Raw genomic sequence first — 22,170 nt, forward strand, 5'->3', positions numbered from 1 at the left:
CTTTTAAAATCCAAGGGAAGAAGGAAGGACATGCTTGTTTAAAAAAATAAAAGGTCCTTGGATGTACCTATCAAGCCCAAAAAATTGAAAGTTGGTGAATAATTTTATTTTAAAAAGAAACAAAACAAAAATGAAACAAAACAAACAAAAACCCTTAAAACATTTCCTTGTTCTGGGAACTTCAAAGTCAAAACCAAATAAAAATGGTCTTAAAATATATACATATATATGGCTTTTCGTTTTTCCTATCTGTTTCTTTGCAAACAAAAATAAATTTAAGGGTGGTATTTGGTTTTTAAAAACGGTTCTGTGTCCTTCTCCTCAGCTGTCAGCTGGAGTGGATGGGATGGAGGCACTGACTGGTGGCTGCTCACGACGGGCTCAGAATGCCCCTGAGTTCTCCTTCATCCTGGCCAGTATCCGGGAGTACACAGGGGCTGCAGGGAGAAAAGCAGGCTGGGTGGGTGGCACAGAGCATCCCCCTGCCCCTCTCCCCCCAGCCATGCCACATCTTGCTCAGAGCAAGAGAAGAGGAGAAACCTCTCTCTAAGGGATGGGGGGACACAATGGAAATTAGAGAGGAGCTGGAGGAGTTGGTTTACCTAGTCGAGGATTCCTCTGAGAAACCTGCATGGAGAGAAAATAGAGGGTTTGCATAAATTCAACACATCTCCAACAGCCATAAGAACAGTTTGTGTGTCAATATAGTTATCCTTGGTCCCCAACACCTATGGATGGATGGCTCTTCATTATTGGAAACTGATATATAATAGTATCATGCCAAAGTTACATTCTCAATGTGCTGCAAACTGAAGCTTTGTGTTGCAAAATTATTATTATTTTTATAATTATTTATATATAATATAATTAAAATTATACACAATATTATATGTATTATATAATTATATAATATATAATGTATAATATATAATATATAATATATAATATATAATATATAATATATACTATATACTATATAATATATAATATATAATATATAATATATAATATATATTATATAATATATAATATATAGTATATAGTATATAATATATAGTGTAGAATATATAATATATAATTAGCATTATATTAAAATTAATTTTTTTTTATTATATCTTATAATTTCTTACTAAATCATGCAAGAAGAGAGGATGGATCATTCCATGGAACATATACACTCACTTTCCTTGGAAGTCAGCATATGAATGTGACATGATCTTCCAATAATTATTACCAAAATGCAATTTCAGCAGTTTCACAGTGAGAGGTTTTTCCCTTTTACCTTGGATAATGCAGATGCCTGTTTGAAGATTTCTAGTGCAGGATCTGCAGGCTCGTCACCTCTTTCTTGTGGCCTTGAAGCTAAGGGTGGGACATTGAAAGCATTGAAATACTTGTCAGAGCATGCAGGCTGCTTCCTTCCACTATCTTCTGCTGAAAATCCCACTACAGACTAATCTCTCCTCACCAAACTGAAGCAATTGCCCCATGTCCCCAGTCCCTCCCAAAGCAGTTTTGCTCCAACAAGGTTTCTCTGGACATTTGTCACCATGGACCTACCCTGTGGCTGTAAGACAGAATTCACAGCATAAATGACACCATTTGTGGCCATGATATCACTTTCAGCAACAGGTTCCTTGTTGATATGTATTACGTTGTTCTTCTATTCAGTAAAAGAAAGAAATAAAAATGTAGAAGATGAGAATATGCTGTCATTTCCAATGTTATTTTAAAAAATCACTTTACTTTGCATTCATTCATTTACTGGATGGTTGAAGGCATTTTCATTCCTCTTGCCAATTAAGGAGAATATAAGGACAAATTATAGCCTGAGCACTTTGTCCTGGAATGGCTGGCAGACTTTGGACTTCCTCAGTGCAGCTGGCGGGGAATGCTGTCCCGTGGCAGCAGAGCACATCCACCAGCACCCTGCCAGGGGATGGCTGTGGGGATGGGATCAGGACAGGGCAGAGCAGGACTGGACATGGGAGAAGCCCAGGGTGCACGTTGGCCAGTTCAATGCACCTGGAAACACAGTCCCTTCCATTTTATTTTTTTTTCCTTTGTGGTGTTTTCTTATGCATAGAGTGAGCCATGATTGCATATTTTCTGAAATTATTTTTTTCCTCAATAGAGAATTCAACATTCCCTAATGTAGTGTAGAGTTTTTGAAATGAAATTATATATCTAAATAAACTCTGCTGCGCTAAGGGAGCCCATGCAGAGATCATTTTCATTACACAAAAAGATATGTTAGCTGAACAAGCTATTCATCTCTTTTATTTATGTTTTCCCCCCATGACTCAGGGTTAAATTTACACAGCTCCTGGAAATCATTTACAACTGGTCTTCGGGGGAGAAAGCTGAAGCAAACCACATTTCATTCTTCCAGCTTGTGGAATTGAACAATGGCAACAGTCCCTCCAGTACAGCCCAGAAAACATTGGTGGGACCATGGAGATGCTCCCACAGAATCCAAGTGAGCACAGACATGAGCTGTGGTCCATGACATGGATAACCAAACCCTGGACAGCCCTGCTGAGCACAGAATGCCATCTGGGGTGACTCACCATGCTGACTTCCAGCTTGTCTCCCTGCATGGATTTCAGCCTCACCAGGGCAGTGACCGCGCCGCTCACCAGGATCTCGTCAGCCACGTGGAACTTGAGGATGTTGGCAAGCTCCTTGGCATTACCTGGGGGAAGAAAACCTTTACAGCTGCAAACCAGCATCACTACTTGCTTCCCATGTTTCACGTGCTGGAATGGAATTACTTGGAAAACACCATAATTTCCTGGAAGTGTGAAGAAACAATGTAAAGTTGTTTCTTCAAACAATTCACACCAAACCCAAAAAGCAGGCAGAAGGACCTGATTAGAGCACTGAGGCCATTCCTGCCTGGGCAGGTCAGGTTCCCAAATCCAGAAGGACACTCTCCCAATGTCCTTGGTACCTACCAAGCCTGCCCTACACATGAATTCTCTCTCTCTTGGGTTTTCATCCCTCATTCTCTCACTGTGCCAAGTGAGAACCTGCTTCTCGGAATGAACCTGCTTCTCTTGCTGCTTTCACTTCCCAAGGAAGTCTGGGATGGGGTGGGGAAAGACCCATGTGAAATAAGGAAGCAGATAGGGCATTCTGGTATTTTCAAATGTCACCAAGACCAAGTGTCACTTGGCAACAATCCTCACAGCTGGGTAGGAAGGGGAAAAGTGCAGGAGAAGTGACATTAATGTCTCATGGACTGATACCACCCCACTGAGTCTCATAGAGCTGTGCTTGGAAACAGATTTGGGGAAGATGAGGTGCTTTCCCAGCACCATCTATTTTCCAGAAGAGGTGGTGACATGCTCAGCTTGGGCCAGTGGCAATTCTTCATCTTCTCATTCAGAGGACACAGGGTCACTGGCAAGCCCCACAGACAGACAGACAGACAGACAGAGTCATGGTCAGCTAGTCACTGTCAGCTACAGACAACTAGTGCAAAGGTGGCCTCCAGTCACAGCTTCCTCAGCAAGGGGGATTTTTTTTCTTTCAATTCTTTCAAAGATTGTATGCAAGCTTTTTTCCATTATGGTTTTCCTTAGGGTGGCCACAGTTCACTCTGCACACCCTCACCAGCACCATCCACCTCTTCATCAGAGGCATAAGCTAAACATTTGTGTGAGAAAAGAACATCTCAAGTGTCTGCATCTGGGAATCTTCATTCCTGCAGCCATTTACAATGGCTGCAAAACACCTCTGAAATATTTATATGTTAAGCATAAGGCTAGACTGATATTACAGGTTCCTCATCCCTGCACTTAAAAGGATAACCAGCTACCATGGGTAGATGCTTCCCAAATTATGATGTCAATGTTTGGCTGGGTTTTAATGACAAGACATTACATTCAAATACCTGACATTGTTTCCAGCCACAACCAGTTTTCAACATGAACAAAATAAAAGATCATGCTGCTTATCCAGAAGGGAGCTATTAAACATACCCGTACTTTTTTCCACACCCAGCCTGCATGCCTTTGCTTTTCAGGATACTGGTCTTTGTCTGAGCTAGAATGGTTCATTGTTGGTTTCCCAGGATTAGACAGGACCTCCTGCTTTGTCCATGTACATGGAGGAGAAACAGCCTCAGCCCTTTATTACTTAAATTTCATACAGTGTAACTTGAGGCTGTATGTGGATTATGTCTTCTCTTTGCAAAACTTACTGCAGACACCCTGATCCTGTGTTGTCAAGAGTCACATTCTCATTCTTTCATCCTTGAAAAAGGCAGAGGGTCTTTTAGAAATATCTGAGAGTTATCTCACTTACATCACCAGTACAGCCAAATTAAGTCACAGTGAGTTTGTGACACACACTACAAACATGTTTTCCAAGAACGCAGGCAGTATAAACCCCACTTGGGGAATTCAGTGCCAACTCTCTGCATCCTCAGCTTCTGCTCATACAACTCCATTGGGTAGGAAGCTCATCCTTCCAACAGACAAAGAATGAGATATAACAGAGAAACTTGGCCATTCCTCCTGGTATCACAGCAGTCCCACCCAGCAGCTCATCACCCAAATGTTGTGGAGATGCTCACCCAGCAGTTTGTTGAGCTCCCCCTGGGGCATGGCTTGGAAAGCTTCGTTTGTGGGAGCGAACACTGTGAAGGTTCCCGGCCTGTTGAGGTTCTCTGTCAGCCCTGCAGACTGGATTGCAGCCACCAAGGTACTGCAAAGCAAACAGGCATCAAATGCTTCACTGCACAACACTTCACTGCTCAGCTGTGTGCTGGGCTCAGGAGAGAGCTGGGGAGTTACAATGTGAAATCCTGCAGGGGTGCAGCAAATCTAATGGCCACAACGGTGATTAGGGAGGAAATGAGCCTATGGGGACCAACCAGAACATCTGAGAAAGGCAAATCAACCTGAGAGTGCTGACTCCATGGGGACCAGATGCTTTGGGGAGTCAGAGAAGTCTGGCTACAGTGGATCTGATGGGCAGAGATGGCTTCAGAGCCAGATTCTTGTGGTATTAAGGGAACCACTTACTCTTGGCTCACAGTTGACTGAGGGTTATTTGAAGTTTCACCCCCTATAATTTAGAGAGACCATGGTTTTGGATGATCTTTCTATGCCAGAAAAACATATACATTGTCATGACTACCACCCATAATAAATAGAAACTGCTTTGGCAGCTGTTCTGATTCTAAGTGGCACTTGGGAAGAGCAGAAAGGTCACCTGAAGCGATGGTCTGCCTTGAGAACATCCATCACTGAGCCAGTTGGAGGAGTCAACATTTTGTCCACACTAAAGAGCGTCCCAAACCTCCCCCTCTTGTCATGGGCAGCAATGCAGGCATTTTCAATGCAAAGGTTCTGCAAACACAGAAAAGAAGGCTCCATTAGAATGCTTCCAAAGAGAGATGTTGGTGCTTTCCACAATGCTCATTTCCCCTTTTTACCCAATTGCTGTAGCATCAGACCCTGAGCATCCCCCAGCCCCGAGGAGCTCAGCACACAGCAGGGACTCACATTGCGGTACACAAAAACCCTCAGCTCCTTGTCCCCCAGAGTCTGCAGCTTCTGTCCATGATACAGATATTTAGAGGAGAGCTGGTCTTTAACAATGTGGTTCAGGAGCAAGTTTCTCATGTTGCTGTCAATAACGGGGAGTCCATCTGCAGCAAAAACAGTGGAAAGAACCAGTGATTCACTTAAAATGGATATAGAGCCACTAAAAACCGCTCAAATACAGAGCATTATCCACATCAGTTTTAAATTGTAAACCTGGATGCCACTGCCTCGAGGCATTGGAGAGAGGATTTGCATACTTGTGCACTGAAATCTGGCTGAAAGCTGTTTGAAGAAGATCTGTGGCCCAAAGTGATGGAAGAAAGGGATTTAATCCCTGCTTTACCTTTGAACACATTATTCACTGGGGCAAGGAGGGTCACTTGCTCACTGCCAGTTAGATGAGAACTGAGCCCAGCTTGTCTGAAAAGGTCTGTAGACTTGGAAACTTCAGATTCTTGTGCCAACTCAAACACAGTCTTAGCTGAAAAGAAAAGCAACACATAGTAACCTTGCATTAAAGGTTATCCACTCATCACTGTGCCCCCTAAATCCAGGATTTCCTTGGCAAAATAGACAAAAGAAAGGCAGCAGAAAGAACGCTGCAGAGAGGCAGCATACCTGAGTCTGGGATCAGCAGCTCATTTACAAAATGCACCACGCCGTTGGTTGCCAGGACATCCTTGTTGGCAATGATGGGCTTCCCGTTGAGGGTCAGCTCCTCCCCACTGCAGCCCACGTCCAGGGTGGCTCCTTCCAGGGTCTCCATGGTCAGGCCAGCAATGATGGCCTCAGCACACATGGCTGACTTCAGGATGTGATGGTTCAGCAGGTCTGTGAGAGAGGAGAGCGCCTGAGTGAGCTGCAAAAACCAGCTATGAAAGTGCTGCAGCTTTCAGGGATCCTGTTCCATGGCCAGGGTGTACTCCATAAAATGCAGTCATTTTAAATTGAGCTGATTTCAATTCCACAGCCTGTGAAGTAAAATGCCTAAAAAGAGTCACTTTTTATACATTTTTGCCAATTTCAAAAGGCTTCATGTGGGTATTTGACTCACTTGTCGGGGGAAGTTACATTGATTAGATTTTATTTTTCTTGCATCTTGCTGGATCAATAGAAATCACCACTGCAAAAAGAGCTAAAAGAAAACTCAGAAAAGGGACTGCTTCAGCTCCCTCATCCATATCTGGATGCCACTCCTGCTATGTCTACACACATCTACAACCAAAGGGAGCTGGGCTGTCCAGTTAAAAAAGATGAACTCTGTCACATCTGCTTACTGCAGTGTTGTCAGAGTGAATCAAGGAGCTGTTGACTTGTCCTTGAGAAAAAAAAATTTAGAAGAACTGAAGAACACTCTTGAGGCTCTCAATGGCCCCAGTGAACAAGCACTCACCCCTCAGGGCCTCGGGGTCTCCCAGGATCCTGTTCAGAGTTTCTCGTGGGATCTTCTCAAAGGCCTCGTTGGTGGGAGCCAGCAGTGTGTACTGCCCTTCGCTCTCCAGCAGGCTGCTGAGGTCAGATGCAGCCACAGCAGTCTTCACAGGAACAGGGAGAGAGGGAAAAACACATTCAGACAGAGTACAGAGGTCAGAAACTTTTTCCAGGCACACACTAAGGGCCAGACTTATTAAGGCTTTTATAATTTCAGAGGACTTACAAAAAAATCCTGAATAGCTTCATTCAGCACTTTGGTCCCTTTAAAAATTTGACCCAGCCCCATGGTTCTCTGGTGTTCCAGAAATTTGAGTACAAGAGCCCTTTTTTTTTTGGCAAGACTGAGAGCGAGTCTGAATACCCAGATATGCCTGGAAAGGCTCACAGTGCTTCCAGTGAATAATTCCAATCAGAACCCACATCTGGCTAACTGCAAATCCCCTGTGCATCTTCCTTAATTTGGCAAACACCAAGGCAAATAAAGCAGGACACATCAAATTGGAACAGTTAATATCTCCTAAGGCTGAGACTCCTCTACAAGAGTGAGGAGACAGACTCAGTCTCTGCTTTCTGAGCAGCCATAGAAGGGTGACATTTATTGCCATAAACCCTATTTGCTCTGATAGCAAAGGATCTCTTCCTAAATCAAAAGGATTTGTACAAAATCCTTGTACATTGGTACAAGGAATTCATCAGCAGCTCCAGGGTCACAGCCCAAGACACTGGCAAAGCTCTTCAGGACAATTTTTTGGGGGAGGGCTGCCTGAGCATCTTTAAGGAGAGCTGCAGTTGACTGACCCGGAGGGTTTCCAGGCTGTCCTCAGTCTCAATGATCTGCTGGATGGTGTTGGTGGTGGTGGCGATGACCTTGTCGATGACATGAACCACCCCGTTGGTGGCATGGTGGTCAGCTTTCAGCAGCCTGGCACAGTTCACTGTCACAATCTGCACAGGGAGAGATCCACGGGTGTTACAGGCAATAAAACCACTAAAACCAGAAGATAAAGTGCTGCTTTTCTATTTCTATTTCAAATGCAGCGAGCACTTTATTGAGTCGGCAAGAGCAGGAGCTGTATTTCCTTAAAATATTCTACTTTATTTTCCTTAAATTTTCTGTAAAATTTTCCACCAAAATTGAGAATGTTCTATCATGAATGTTTGAAGTATTTCAAGTTTAAAGAGCTTTGAAAATCATCAGTGGTTTTATCTACACTCAAGACTAAGAAAATAAGCCAGAACTAATACCTGGGCAAGCAGAGTTACACAGCAGCGCGGGCTGCAACAGCATTGAGGAAAGCATCTGTTTAAAAATATCATTTTCAAACTCCTTCTTAGTATGTATCTTAAATCAATAGCTGTCAGCCTCAGCATTACAGAGTCCTGGAGGTCCCAGGACAGTGTAGGAGCTGCAAGGCAGCTGGAAAGCAAGCCTGCTGGGAGTAGGTTCAATATGAGGAAGAACTTCACTGCAGGTGAGCATGCACTGAAACATGTTGTCCTGAGGTGTCCCTCACTGGGAATATCCAGGACCATGTGGACACAATCTTGTGCCATGTGCTCTGGGCTGACCCTGCCTGGGCAGGGAGGCTGGGCCAGGTGAGCTCTGTGGTCCCTTCAGCCCGAGCCAGTGTGAGCCTGTGAACACCTTACCCCGTTGGGATAGTGGTGGATCTGGATGGGCAGGTTCTGGTACATGGAGTTGAGGGTGGTGCCGTGTTTCAGATCATCTGTGAGCACCCGCTTGTCCACCATGTGGTAGCGGAGGGCATTGAGCAGCTCAATGTTAACGTTGCTCACCAAGGAGTCCAGGGTCTCCTGAAAATCAGAAAAATCAATTTTTCAGTACTGAGTGCAATTAGGCAGCTGCTAGAGAGCACCAGGAGGTCTGGCTGCTCCCAAGGGGCTCCCAAGGTGGGGGTGTGGGCATGAATATTAAGTGATTCATTCAGCCTCATGCCATTTGTGTAAATGAAGAGCTCAGCTTTCTAAAATCTTTATCTTTTGCCTTACAATAGCAATCAAGAGCTCTGACACCCAGTCCTTGGCACACAAAGGGATGATTGCAGTCCAGAGTGGGATCATTGCATTGAAATGAGCGGTAAAGCAAAAGGGCCACTGACAAATACACTAAAAGACCTTTCCCAACAGCATCATCCCTGCAAGGGGCTCTGCTGGGGAATTTGGGACAGAGTCTTGGCAGTGGAGAGACGCATAAATATCCCCTCTCCCTGCCCTAGTAGTTGTTCTTGTTCACAGGGATGCTCGATGGGGTGGGAGCAGCAGCAGGACAGCAGTGACCACTTCAGGAGTGGAAATATCACAAGGCACGGAAGGAGAAAATCAAAATGAATGTAAAGGAAATGTATATCTAATTGAGCATGGGACACAGTCATGTGGGAATTACTGAGGCTCCAGCTGGGACTGGCTATTTGTACAAATTAAGAACAACCAGAATGGCAATGCAAGGGTCAACAAGAAAACTGGTAAGGGATGGGAAGTTTCTTGCTGCAGGTCTCAGTTCAGTCTCTAATGGTAACAGGCAGGAAAAACTGAATGAGGGGATTTCTACATCCACATCTCTCTGGTGATGGGATCCTTCAGAAGCAAAGCTCTGGAGCTGATGGACCAGTACAATGAAAACCCTCCTGGAAATCCACAGCCCTCCCTCTATCAGTACTATGCCTATCCTGCCAGACCCCTGCAGAGCTGCATCTCCACTAGGGAAAACCAGAGGAAGAGGAGGAAGCAGAGGGATTATCTTACAGCAGACAAGGATGCCCAGGCCTCATTACTGGGAGCAAAAATTGTGAAACTTCCAGGCCCTTCGATCTCTGGCCTCAGGTTGGAGCGGTCGGAGTAGAGCTGTGTGGTGGCAGAGCCAACCACTCCCAGGGTTTCATAGATGTTGGAAAGCGGCAGAGCTGAAAGAAGAGAAGGTAAAGTTCCCAAAAACATCATTCCACCTTCTGGGAGAATAAAAACATTGCTGGTGAGAATGCTGGGAAGTGAAGCACACCAGGGGATTGGGGTCTGTTCAATAATTAGATAATAAATAATCATAGCCTGACAGCTTCACCCTCAATTACAGCAGTGTAATCCAGGATCTACTGTATTCTTGGAAGTTTGAATGGACTTATTCTGGGTTTATACAAATGTGATTTAGGCAAGCAAAGATATTGATTGCTTTCACCCAATCCTGTTTGTATTCAGGCTTTTGGGATGTGGTGTTGGACACTGCTGGTCTCAGTGTCCACTGACCACGTGCACCAGCCCATGTGGTTAACTTGGAGCCATCAGACTTTTATGGAAGGAAGTATTCTGAAAGCAAAAGCAGAATATGGCTTTCTTCAATAAACTCAGTTTATCCCCCTCGCAATATCAACTGTATTTTCTCCTAAATAAAACTTTGCTAACCCCATGCTAGCCAAAATGTTCAAGGCCAGGTTGGATGGGGCTTGGAGTAACCTGGTCTGGTGGAAGGTGTCCCTGCCCATGGCAGGGGTTGGAACCAGATAAACTCTAAGGTTCCTTCCAGTATAAACCCCTCTATGCATCTATGAAAATGAAAAGGAGCAGAGATTGGCAGAGCTGTCTCTTACTCTTTCATTCCCCTGAATTGAATTTCCAGTACAGATATATGACTTGCTGGAATAAGTAGGTCCCTATGGCCTCCCCATGCTCGATTAAGTTCAATTACATCCAAGGTTCTGAGTTGTCTGGAACATTTAGCATGCTTTGGAGCTGATCTGACTCTTGGCTGGTGCTCCACCAAGCCCATTTTGGACTTGTTCATGGCAATATCGTGCAGAAATTGCAAAAATCGAATCCACTTTGAGCAATTTTCTAACATTTCCCTTTACTAGGCAGCTGTATAATTTTAAGAAGTCTAAAAAATGTCAAACATGTTTTTACCAGCTGGGCAGCCTTTTTCTCCAGGAACTTTTTCATATCCAGGACAGCACTCATAACTGATTACTCTGCAATAAGAGATGGATACAGCAGATTAACCAGCAGTGTCTCACAGCTTTTTCTCTATTTTATATAATTCTGGGTCCAGCTGTATTGGGGATGTTTCCAAGCAGACTCTTCATCAGAAATACAGACTTCAACAAAAGACTAACCACACTTTTATCTCCTTCAGAGCTGCATGCTGCCAATTTCTCCACAGAACAAAAGAAGGCACATTTCTTTTCAAAAATACACTTTCCAGGAGACTTTATACAAGCAGTGGATGGAAATTGATCCCACAGCCTCACCAGGACTGCCAGTGCTGGTTCATCTGGGCACATTTCCCATGGGATTTGGGATCTCCTCAGCTGACTGCTGCTGTCACATCTCATCACTGCTCCACCGTGGCTGTTCGACCAAACCAGCCAAGCATTTCCCTCTCATTTCACCCTCTTTCTGTCCACCACCACAAATTATTTGCTTACTTATAGGCAAAACACACAATACCAACCTGGAGGGAAAGGAGAACCCTGTTCTCAGATACGTGCATTGGCATGAGGACTTGGGAAAAGCCCCACAAGGAGAAATTCCACCTTGGAAATTCCACCCTGAAGTGGTGAAATGTGCATGCACAGGCAGCCTGGGCTGCACCACAGCTCAGCTGTGTCCCTGTGAGCAGCCTCAGAGCAGCATTTCCTTCTGCCTGGCAGCACTTTCCCCCTGTAAAACCCAAGGGGTCAGAGGCACCACCCCGGGCTGTCCTGCTGATTTCAGACCCTAAACAAGCAAGATCTCCCTGAAGACTGCATCCATCATCTGCAGCTCAATGGGAAACAATCATCTGATTCTCAAAAGTGGCCATTTGAGGGAACGTGGCTTGATATTAAGAGGGAGAAGAAAAAAAAGAAAAAATGAAAAGTGGGGAAAAAAAATCAATCCAGAAGTTGCCTGCTCATTTTCCCCAGGGGATTCTTTCACCTACTGCTCTGTGCTTGGTGTGAAAGTAACAAGGCCAGCTGATTGATGGGCTGAGAGAGCCAGGGCATAGGTGTTCCTCCCAAGCACAAGCATTTCCTCTGTGCTCCCAGCTGAATTTGAGACAAGTAGGATGCTGTGCTGCTGAGGGTCAGCACACTCTCTCAAAGAGAGAGGAAAATCCTCCAGCTTCAGATATTTGTCATCATTTTAACAACCAGTAGAAATGCCTGAGGTTTAATAGGGAATTCTTCAGGGTAATTAAGAGCCAGAAAGTGAAACAAATACCTGCTTTTGTGTGACAGAAGCAAATAAATTCTGTGTCACGGTTTCCTAAGAGAATTACAAACCAAACCCAGACTGATTGTCTAGACATTATATATTCCATGTGGGAAAGAGTTTGCCTAAAGCAATCCCTTCCTTTGACTACTGGAGATCTTAACACCCTGCTGCTCTGCTTTCCCAGCCCCCCTGTCTCGTGTTCATTGGAAACACACACTTTCTTCCCCCACCACTTCCCTCCCCTACCTCCAATTTTCCTTTTTTTCACCCTAGAAACTAAATCCAGTCTAGACAGTTCCCTTGGTTCAGACCTGTAATCAAAGATGAAGAGCTGATTAAAGAGAAATCATTCCAAAGTGCTGACGAAGGCTTTAAAAGCTTTACTTACAGATCAATTGGAGATTAATGAGCTGCTCCAAAGGGGCAGGACATGGATGCACAGCCTGTGGCACAGTGGCTCAGAGTGCCAGGAGGGGAGGGCACTGGCAAGGGATGCAGATACCTGGTCAAATGTCCCTGCCTATGGTAGGGGGTGGAACTGGATGGCGCTTGAAGCCCCTTCCCAGCCAAACCATTCTGTGATTTCATGACTGCACCTCCTGCTTTTCACTGGGCTTGTGGGCATCTCCAGCAGCAAGGGAAGCTCATGGCAAGAAGCACCAGGGCAGAAACGGGACCAGCTGCACCTGGGCAGGGCCTCCCTCAAGTCCCCTGTCTCACTCTCCCACTGAAGGTGGCCCTCAGCATCCCCTGGTTTGTGTCTGGCACCCTCAGCATCCCCTGGTGTGTGCTTGGCACCCTCAGCATCCCCTGGTGTGTGCCTGGCACCCTCAGCATCCCCTGGTTTGTGTCTGGCTCATCACCATCCTGAGCTCTGGCAAACCTCTGCAAGGGCCCAGGTGAACACAGAGGAGCTCAGCCAAGGGCTGGCACCTACAAGGAGCCAGAGATGAGGGTTATAAAACAGCTTCAGCTTCAGGCATTTGGCATTGGAGCCAGAGATGAGGGTTATAAAACAGCTTTGGCTTCAGGCATTTGGCCTCCCATGGCTGGTGGAGCAGGTGGAAACAAAAGCCCACGCAGCCTAGCCATGGGCACCACTGAAGGGGTTGTTCAGGGCGACCCCAGGGCATGTCCCCAGCTGGTCCTGCAGCCGCCTCCAGCCCCCAGAGAGGAGCAGCAGGGCCTGGCTGAAGGATGCTCTGCATCTCAGTGCTGCCTTCCCCCACACATCCATGGGGCAGGGAGGCTGCTCTTGGCACATCCTGCTCCAACTGGGTCAGAGCCTCATTCTGCTGCCCAGGGAGGAGACCTTCCCTTGAGCACCTCCAGCCACTGCTGCACACTGTGGGCTCTGCACAAAACCCTTTGGAACTGCCCAGTCCATCCCTGTTCCTGCTGCCTGCTCCGTGGGCTCCATTGGCACTGCCCTCACACATTTGTCAACCCCTCTGCAACGCCTCAACCACAATTTCCTGACCTCCTCAATGAGTAATTCAAAGTCAAATCTATAGTTTTTTAGCCTCTGGCTTTGAAACACTATTTCTTTAATGTCTATTTGTGTCTGCCTGCAGAAGAAAGCTCCTTCAGTTTAGGCTTTTATTAGTCATTGTTCCACTGCTGTCTCATTCTTAGGAGGTGAAATTAAATTTAAAGTGCATTTTTCAAGGTAATAAAAATAAGCTTAGGCATATATTAGTGAAAAAAGATCCATTTGTAATAATTTCCTGTAATAAAGCCCATATGTTTTGTTTTTGTAAAATAAGTGCCAGTATTTTTTTTTCTAAACTGAGGTTGTCTTCATTCTCAAGACAAAACAGTGTGTGGGGATGTGTTCCATTGCAACCCCAATTCTGGAAGAACGAGTCCAGTGCACAAGGGAAGGAGAAAAATATAAAATACAAAGGCAAAATTATGACAATATAATCTGAATGCTGCTGTCTTTGACTTTGGAATAACCAGCAGTGGAAAGTTACCTAATTACCAAAACACTTTTGTCTCAGCGCTCCTTGAAATCAAAGCAGTGTCAGACTTCTTGCCAACTATCTTATCTCCCTTCATCGGCAAAGATAAAAACTCTACATAAATCTTCTACCTAATTTCCCTGTAACTATGTGAGCCAATACTTCAGCAGAGAAAAATAAACTAAAAAAAAAAAAAAAAAAAAAAAAAAAGAAAAAAAAAAAAAAGAGGTAGAACTCTTCATCTGTGTTTTCCAGGCTGGGTCTCCTTGCTGCTCCAGTCACTCTGAGCCTCCCAGTGCAGGATGTGGTCCTTGCACAGGAGTGAAGCTGTGCTGCAGGAGTGCAGAACTGCTCTGCCTTCCTTGCTGAGGGATGGGTTTCTCTGCTCAGAGCCAGCTCTGCAGGAGCTCAGCTTTGCTGCCCAGCAGCTCCTGCTCTCTCACTGAGCTCCCTCCCACCCCCTGTGTGAAAAGGTGCTCAGAGCAGGAAAAGGAAAGAAACCAGAGCAGTCAAACCCATCATCCTAGAGGCAGGCATTTTCACCTGGAACACACAAACAGCTTGCGGCACCAGTGACTCTTTGAGCAATTACAGAGGAAAACAGCAGAGTGAAATGTGAAGTTGATGAGATGGCTCAAGTGTCTCCTCCCCAGGACTGCTGCTCTCAGGTGGGAAAAACCTTTCAGGAGGAGGAGAAAATGACCATGCTGACCATGCTCATGCAGCTCCACCATCGCCCAGGGCTGATTAGGGATCCCCCTGCCTGTGAGAGGAGCACCCACACAGCTTTAGGAGGAGACTGCTGACCACAGATCCCACGCAAAGGCTGGATCCACCCAGTTATCATAAATGTGCCAAATCCTGATTTTTTTCCTAGGATTTCAGGGTATGCTCAAAACATGTCATGGACCAGCTCAGCCCAACAGGAGGGGCCAGTTTGGAGGTTCATACTGAGCACCATCAGCTTGCCCATCTGATCTCCTGGGCTCTGACACCTGAACATGGCACAGCATCAAACTCTTGACACTGCTGTAGGAATTTGACTGCTACAGCACAATGCATCCTGTCCTTTACAGCCCCAATGACTCCTGATTGCTTCCATATGCCAGGCACACCACGTCCAGTGGGAGCCATCACATGCAAACATTTGTAATCAGAGCTGTCCCAGGGTCCCCTGGAAACTCTGAGTCAAGGCACGTGTCTTTTGTTCTGCACCAGCCCTGCTGAAGGAGAGAGCAGGGCCCAGGCTCAGGAGTGATTGGGAGGAGGGAAGACAATAACACCCATTGTGGGGATGATGTAAAGCAAAGAATAGTGAGCAAATTCTGGGGATAATGGAAAGATTACCTCATAGGTTAACAGGCAGGTTAATGGTCTGTGTGTTTTTCTCTCAGTGATGCATCACTGGGTGAGACACTTGGGTAAAAGCAGAGAAAATGAGGTAGAAGAGTTCACCCCAAATGAAAGAGTTCTCCTCAAGTGAAATCATGAAATGCTGCCAGATGCCAGTTACTCCACCTCCTCCTGGAGATAAGTGGATGAGTTTGTCTGTGCCAAACACAGCTGCACTCTTGGTTTATATAAGGTTAGCTTCTCACTTGCTTCAGAGCTAAAGAAATCCATGGCTGGACTGCTTTGCCTTTCAGTGACCAGAGCAGCAAAGCTCTCCCACATCCACAGCTGAGTTGTGTTTTCTTTGGAGACACACTGAGCTGCTCTGTTATCAGAAAAGGCAATGATGAGACCATATTGCTGTGCCATAACCTTGTCCACGTCATGTCGAGAAGCACCATTATTCAGCCAAGATGACAGCCTGAACTCTGATCACCCAAGCTAAGCCTTCCCAAAATTCTGTTTGTAGAATTGAGGGGAGGGGATCTGGTTGCTTATTTTTACAATATTGCCTCTCCTTTTTTTTTATTCTGAAAAGACAACTGGACATAAGGAAAACAATGGTACATGCACACTACATGGTACAGGCAGCAATACATCCTCCTGAAGTACAGAATTCTCCTCCTTAGGGCAAATTCGTGTGAAGTACAATGAAAGGCCAAAAGCTGTGCACAGCCATGACTCCAGGTTTGCTTCCTTCCTCACCACACCAACAGCACACATGCATCCTGACACCCAGGTGTCACAAACCAATGATGGCAACACAAATCTGCAGTGAAGAACAGCATGTTGCTACAGATCTAATCACCATTTACACTGAGCCAGAAGGGAAACAAATGAGATGATTTTGTCCTCTCTGTTCTTGACCCTGCAGATCCAGGATGAGACTGGCCCAGAGTCTGATCCCACAGCCAGGACTGCTCAGGGAATCTCTGCACTGGCCCTGGGTGTTGGGATGGTCCATGCTGTGGGCCAGCAAGGGACTCCAAAAGCCCAGCCTGGACTACAGCAAGGAAAAAGATTCTCTGCTCCTGCTCTGCTGCCTGGCAGATAGTCAAGCATGCATAGCCTTAATTATCTGCTGACTGCATCTTCCAAAAGAATGTCCCAAGGCTGCTCACACAGATTCTTCATGCAACAGCTACTTGAATATTATTGTTTGCAATGTTAGACGTGGAATTGGCCTGCAAGTCTGATTAACTTTCCTGGTGGAGTCAGAGAGTGCTGGCTAAAGCTGACACCTCTTTCCTTTTATTTGTTTTCCCTTCCAAAGCAAACAGACGGAGATGAATTTTACATTCTCTCCAATATCCATCAGCTCTGGGCTACGTTTTTTCCCCCTTTTTTATTTCTCAAATCTAGGCAGCATTGAGCCTATCATGGAGACAGTACTAGAAAACATCTGGCCCACACTTCATTACAGCACAGAGAGCTATATAAGTATATATAGAAATGCAATTAGAATAAACCATCAGGGTTCATGTTTACATGGCACTTTTCATGCTTAACATCAAAGTGTTTTAGAAAAACAAATATTTCTTAGGGGGTAAAAAGCTCACACAATTTTTAAACCGGACACAACGTGACACGCACACCAGGGCTCTGACATCCCAAATCTGCCATCTGCTTCTGCCACGCAGCTCCCACCTCCACAAGGGGGTCTTTGGCACCCAGGGACTTACGTGGACTTCCCACAGATCTTCCTCTGGTACCACTGCTTGCAGTTGGTGAAATATTTCCTGTTGGTGCCGATCAGCTTCTGCACCGCGCACACGTTGGGGCTGCAGGGAACAGAGAGAACAGGGTCCTGTCAGCCTCCCCCTGCCAGTGCTGACCCCCAGCACGGAGCCAGAGCCCACCTGACAGAGCCTGAAAAGCCCTGCTGGGATGGCAGGGGAGGAAACCTCAGGAGGTGCAAGTCAGCTTGCTCGATTCAGCCCTACAATGACTGTCATGAAGTGGAGGAAGCAGAGAAAGAGATCTCCCCTGACTCTGCCAGAGCATCTCTTTCTTCACTGAGTACAAATTCTTGACTTTTTTCCGTGTTCCACCTCTCACCAAAATATAAAGAAATCAAGTGAAAATCCTTTGGTCAGAATTTCCGTGGTGTACAGCTACTTAAAATTCAAAACTCAGCTAAAACCCGGGAAATTATGCAATAATACAAATCCTTGCAAAAGAAGCCATTATTTTATTATCTAGGACATTAAAAAAAAACAATAGCAATAAAAAAAAAAAAACAGATATTTATCAGCCTACAGACCTGCATCTAACCCAGAACTTTGGCTGTATGATAGACTCAGCAAATTGTGGACATGAGGGTAAAAGGAGCTGGATGAGGGGAAAAGGAGCAGTGGCACTGCCCTCCCCTGCTTCAACACACCAGATATGACAGCACAGATCAAGAGGGGCCGTACCAGCCCATAAGGTACCAAGAGCTCCTGCTCAGCCAGAAAACCTGCTGGTTGGTGTTCCATGTGTGAGTAACCCTGCTGAGAGCTGCCTGCAGCCCTGCAGCTTTCTAAGAAGTGGTATCACCGTGAGCAGAGATGTGGTCAGGCTGGAGCTGGGAGTTCCTTTGCTGCTGGTTTGGCCAGCACAGCATTTCCCTGCTCTGCCTGGCCAAACCAGCCTTGTGGTTTGTGGCCAGCAGCTCTGGCCACGTGTGTAGGCAGAACATGGTCAGCACAAAAGATATGATTTATGGATCTGGGTTGCAAAGCCATCAGCTGCCTCTGGGCTTGACCAGAGTGTAGCAAATGCTCCAGCAAGCTGAGGATGCTTAGCTCAGCTGAGGCTGGATTCCCAACACCACCACCATGTCCCAGTTGCAGCAGCATCACTACAAGTATGCACAGTATTGGCTGCCAAGCAGATGAAGGGAAAACAAATAATTAAGCAAAACACATAAATCATCACTTCAGCCTGTCAGAAGCGCTCTGTGCTGTCCAAGGCAGATTTTTCATTTGCACAAGCGAAACTCCCAATGGGGTCTGGAGATGCTCTTGTGAAGCTCCTGTTGCTGTGCTGAGGAGAACAGGCAGCAGCCTGTGTCCTGCTGTGTCTGACCGAGGCGCTGCCCCCCAGAATGAACAAAGGCAGAGTCTGCAGCCCAACCACCAAGTCCTCCTGCGGCCGTGCTTGCTTTTCAGCGGCATCCCAGAGGGGCCAGGCTGCCATCATTAGCATGAATTAACCTGAGGGTCTCCTGGCTGCAGTGCCAGCCTCCGCGGGAGCCTGGCGTGCCTTCAATGAGCCTTTGTTGCTGCAGGGCCCTGCGGAGGCAGCATCCGACCCTGCGTGTCCCAGCACCTTCATCCTGCCCCGAGGGCAAAGAGAGGGACCTGGGGACACTCAGCTCATCGCTCCCTCACTGCTGCCACATCCAGGAATGCTGGTTTGTTTCTTCATGAAAGGATTTCATTCAGTTTCTGTATATGAGGCAGGGAACAAGAAGCGAGAACCTACTGAAAAAAAGTTAGAAATCACAAAACCAATCTTTCAGCTGGTGCAAACTGGCCCAGAGTCAGCGACTTCCAAGCCAAATCATCGCTTAGAGAGACGTCTGTGCTCTCTGACTCAGCCCACCTTGGCCACCCGGCCCTGCCGTGCCGAAATATGGTTCCAATTACATCGAAATTCCAAACCTTGCCTCGATTTTAGCATCTGGCTGACGGCAGTGGACAATCCCTCTAATATTCATCTTGACAAGCCTGGCTACTGAAGGACTTGTTTGATCACTTCCCCCACATCCCCAGGAGCAGCCTGCCAAGAAAACCCTTGTGCCTCCAGGACAGTTCTTCACTGCCTTGCTCCCAGCTCTGTGGGGCTGCTCCTCCCTCCCTGACTTAGAGGGGGAAATTTCTTTCCAGTTTTTGCTCAGTGTGGAAAAACCCCCGCTCGGGGCTGTGTTATCAATGATTCCTGCAGGCACGCTGTAGTAGCGGCTCCCTGCATTGCATGTCCTGGTTCCTTGCCCAGTCTGGCTTAAAATGAATTTGTCAACACTCTTCCCTCTCCTCGTTGGAGTTCATCACCTCTGCCATGCCGTTCCCAGCCAGCCACGCTGACTCCAGGATAAGACTGCCTATTGTTCCCCTTCAGCCAAAGCCTTTTGCTTGGCAGCAGCAGCTGGGAGCTGCTGGGACAGGGGCAGCCCTTGGGAAGAGGCTGAGAAAAGCAGGACTTGATGCACAGATACCTGCAATGGCTGTGGCCATGGTGCTCCCCAGCATCACCTTGTGCCCACAGAGCTGGCTGGCTTTGGGAAGAGCACTGCTACATTTTCATTTTCAAATGTTAACGTTACTTGTGCACTTTTCAGCTCCTCTCACTGACTTGAGCTGGTTCGTTTTAAAAAAAGTTAATTAAGACGTACAAGTTTTGCTGCGGAGCCAAGCTCTGCCTCCCAGCTCGCTCTGGGCTCAATGGGGGCATTGATGGTGTGGGGGATGCCCACAGCAAAGGGTGGCAGTCCTGCTTGCACATCCCTCTGGGGCTGGCTCCTGCAGGCAACACAACACACCCCACATCCAGCATGTTTTTGGCTGGCTTTGTGCTGCTGTATCTCTCTGGCACGTCATTAATCAACGCTCAAAATTCCGAGTATGTTCAAGAGTTAGCTTGGTAAAAATCACCCTCTCCATCACAATGGGAACAGTGAGCAAGGAGCTGTGGGCAGCTACACTGTGTTTATCTCAACTTAGATGGAAGTTCTGGCATTCCATTGTGTCTTTCAAGGCACCAGAGTGGGCCAGAGTCACATCTTACTCAGTGGCTCTGGTAATTGTGCAGAGTAAAAGCTTCTCCCTGCAGAGATGAGCGCTCTGATTTACACCAGGACTGCCCTAACTCATTCAGCCTCAGCAAACTTCAATCTCAGGGCTATCAGCAGAACTATTTACCTAGTTTCATATCACACAGACATGGTGAACAAGATTCACTGTATTTCTACTTAAATCACAGCAATTCTGGCATTATTGACCTATTACAAATAAATATCAGCTCAGCATTTGCCTGTTGGATTGTGTCCCTGGTTAGGCATACAAACAGCACATCTCTTGTCATAAATCCTGACCTAGATCCCTGCCAGAGAATGTATCAAATTGCAAAATTTAAATCTTGGGAGGTTTTTTATTTAAAGCATTTCATGACCCTGCTTCCAGCAACGCACTTAAACAGAAGCTTCAACTCAATCACTGTCACCATCCCGAGAGATGGAAGCCAGCTGAAAAGTCTTTCATCCTTTCACCATTCCCAATTCTTAATAAACTTTAAAAACAGTGGGAATAACTATTAACATTGGGTTAGTTTTCTGCCTATTAATGAACATCCAAAGTACTCACTCTATAACAGACTGTGTATCAAGCAAGAGAGGTCTATATGCATTTTTCCATAGGCCTTATCTTGTAAGGTTTGTGGATAAATTAGTGATTATTTTTGTCAGGAAAACTTCCAAGACTAACTGAGTTTTCCAGTCAAAGAATAAGTTGGGGCTGACTCCACAGAGTCATTGAAGGGGTTTTTTTCTTACAAATACACAAAACTGAAAATTCCTTCTACAAAATCTTTAATGGTTCAAAATCTAGGGACTTTTACACTCTTTTTCCTTAACAGGGATAAACTGATAAAGAAGCATTGGAAGTTCCGAACTGACATCTGCAACACTAAGTTTGGTGATGGAAAGGGGGGAAAGTTACCGAAAGAGAAAAGGTTACCAGGGGATGAAAGAGAAGGAAATGAGAAAGAGTTACCTCTTCTCTTCCTATTATAAGAGAAAGAGAAAGGAAGCCGTGGTTACCGAGAGAGCTCCGCACGGTGCCCGCACAAAGCCCCGGGGCGAGCCCGCACCAGGCGCATCCCCTGCGGGCCGGGCAAACACGGGGGGAAAAAGGGTTTAACAGAGATTCCCCCCTCCCTGGCTCCCCTTACCCGTGCTGCCGGCCGCGGAGCCGGCTGTGCTGCAGGACCTGCTGGTACGGGGACTTGGCGGCGGCGGCGAGCCCGAGCGCCAGCAGCAGCAGCGGCAGCGGGCGCGCCATGGCCGGGAGCGCGACGGGTCCGGACCGGACCAGCTCGGCTCGGCTCGGCTCGGCTCGGCTCGGCTCAGCTCAGCACGGCTCGGCTGGGCTAGGCTCGGCTCAGCTCAGCACGGCACGGCTCGGCACGGCTCAGCACGGCACGGCTGGGCACGGCTCAGCACGGCACGGCTCGGCACGGCAGCAGCGAGCTCCGTTAAATGCGGCGGCGGAGCGGGGGCGGGAGCGGCCCCGCGGGGGGAGCGGAGCCGCCCGGCCCGGCCCGGCCCGGCGGGAGGGGAGGGGAGAGGGGCCGCCCCCCGGCGGGGGCATCCATCCGTCCCTCCGTCCGCCCGCACTTCCATCCTCCGTCCGCCCTTCCATCCTCCGTCTGCCCGCACTTCGCTCCCTCCGTGCCCCGCAGACGGGGGGAAGCAGACAGGGGTGTTTTATATCCCCCTTCCCAGAGCAGCGTTTCATTTTCAATTCCTTCTGCATCCGGACTTTCGCCTCCATCCTGCCCCAAGCGGGATTCAGAGCGGGTGGTGCTCTGCCCCCTCCGGGATCCCCCTGCTCTCCGGCTTTCAGCCCAGCCCTGCC

At 47.0% G+C, this 22,170-nt stretch overlaps 1 protein-coding gene across 1 annotated transcript; it reads right to left on the bottom strand.

The window, feature by feature from the left end:
• Window positions 1–364: 364 nt before the first annotated feature.
• Window positions 365–21,594, bottom strand: TGFBI (transforming growth factor beta induced). Its single transcript, XM_054288179.1, has 17 exons — window positions 21,485–21,594; window positions 17,236–17,334; window positions 10,905–10,969; window positions 9,756–9,913; window positions 8,643–8,807; window positions 7,791–7,937; window positions 6,952–7,093; window positions 6,177–6,389; window positions 5,902–6,039; window positions 5,517–5,662; window positions 5,224–5,360; window positions 4,583–4,713; window positions 2,571–2,695; window positions 1,561–1,663; window positions 1,283–1,362; window positions 603–627; window positions 365–437 (listed from the first exon to the last, which is right to left on the bottom strand). The coding sequence occupies exons 1-17, from the start codon at window positions 21,592–21,594 to the stop codon at window positions 382–384; spliced, it is 2,040 nt and encodes a 679-aa protein (XP_054144154.1). The 3' UTR covers window positions 365–381.
• Between the last annotated feature and the right edge of the window lie 576 nt (window positions 21,595–22,170).

This window comes from Melozone crissalis, unplaced genomic scaffold (genome assembly GCF_028551555.1).
Source record: "Melozone crissalis strain CALT ecotype California unplaced genomic scaffold, PUWL_Pcris_2 ptg000061l_1, whole genome shotgun sequence".
NCBI classification, from domain to species: Eukaryota; Metazoa; Chordata; class Aves; order Passeriformes; family Passerellidae; genus Melozone; species Melozone crissalis.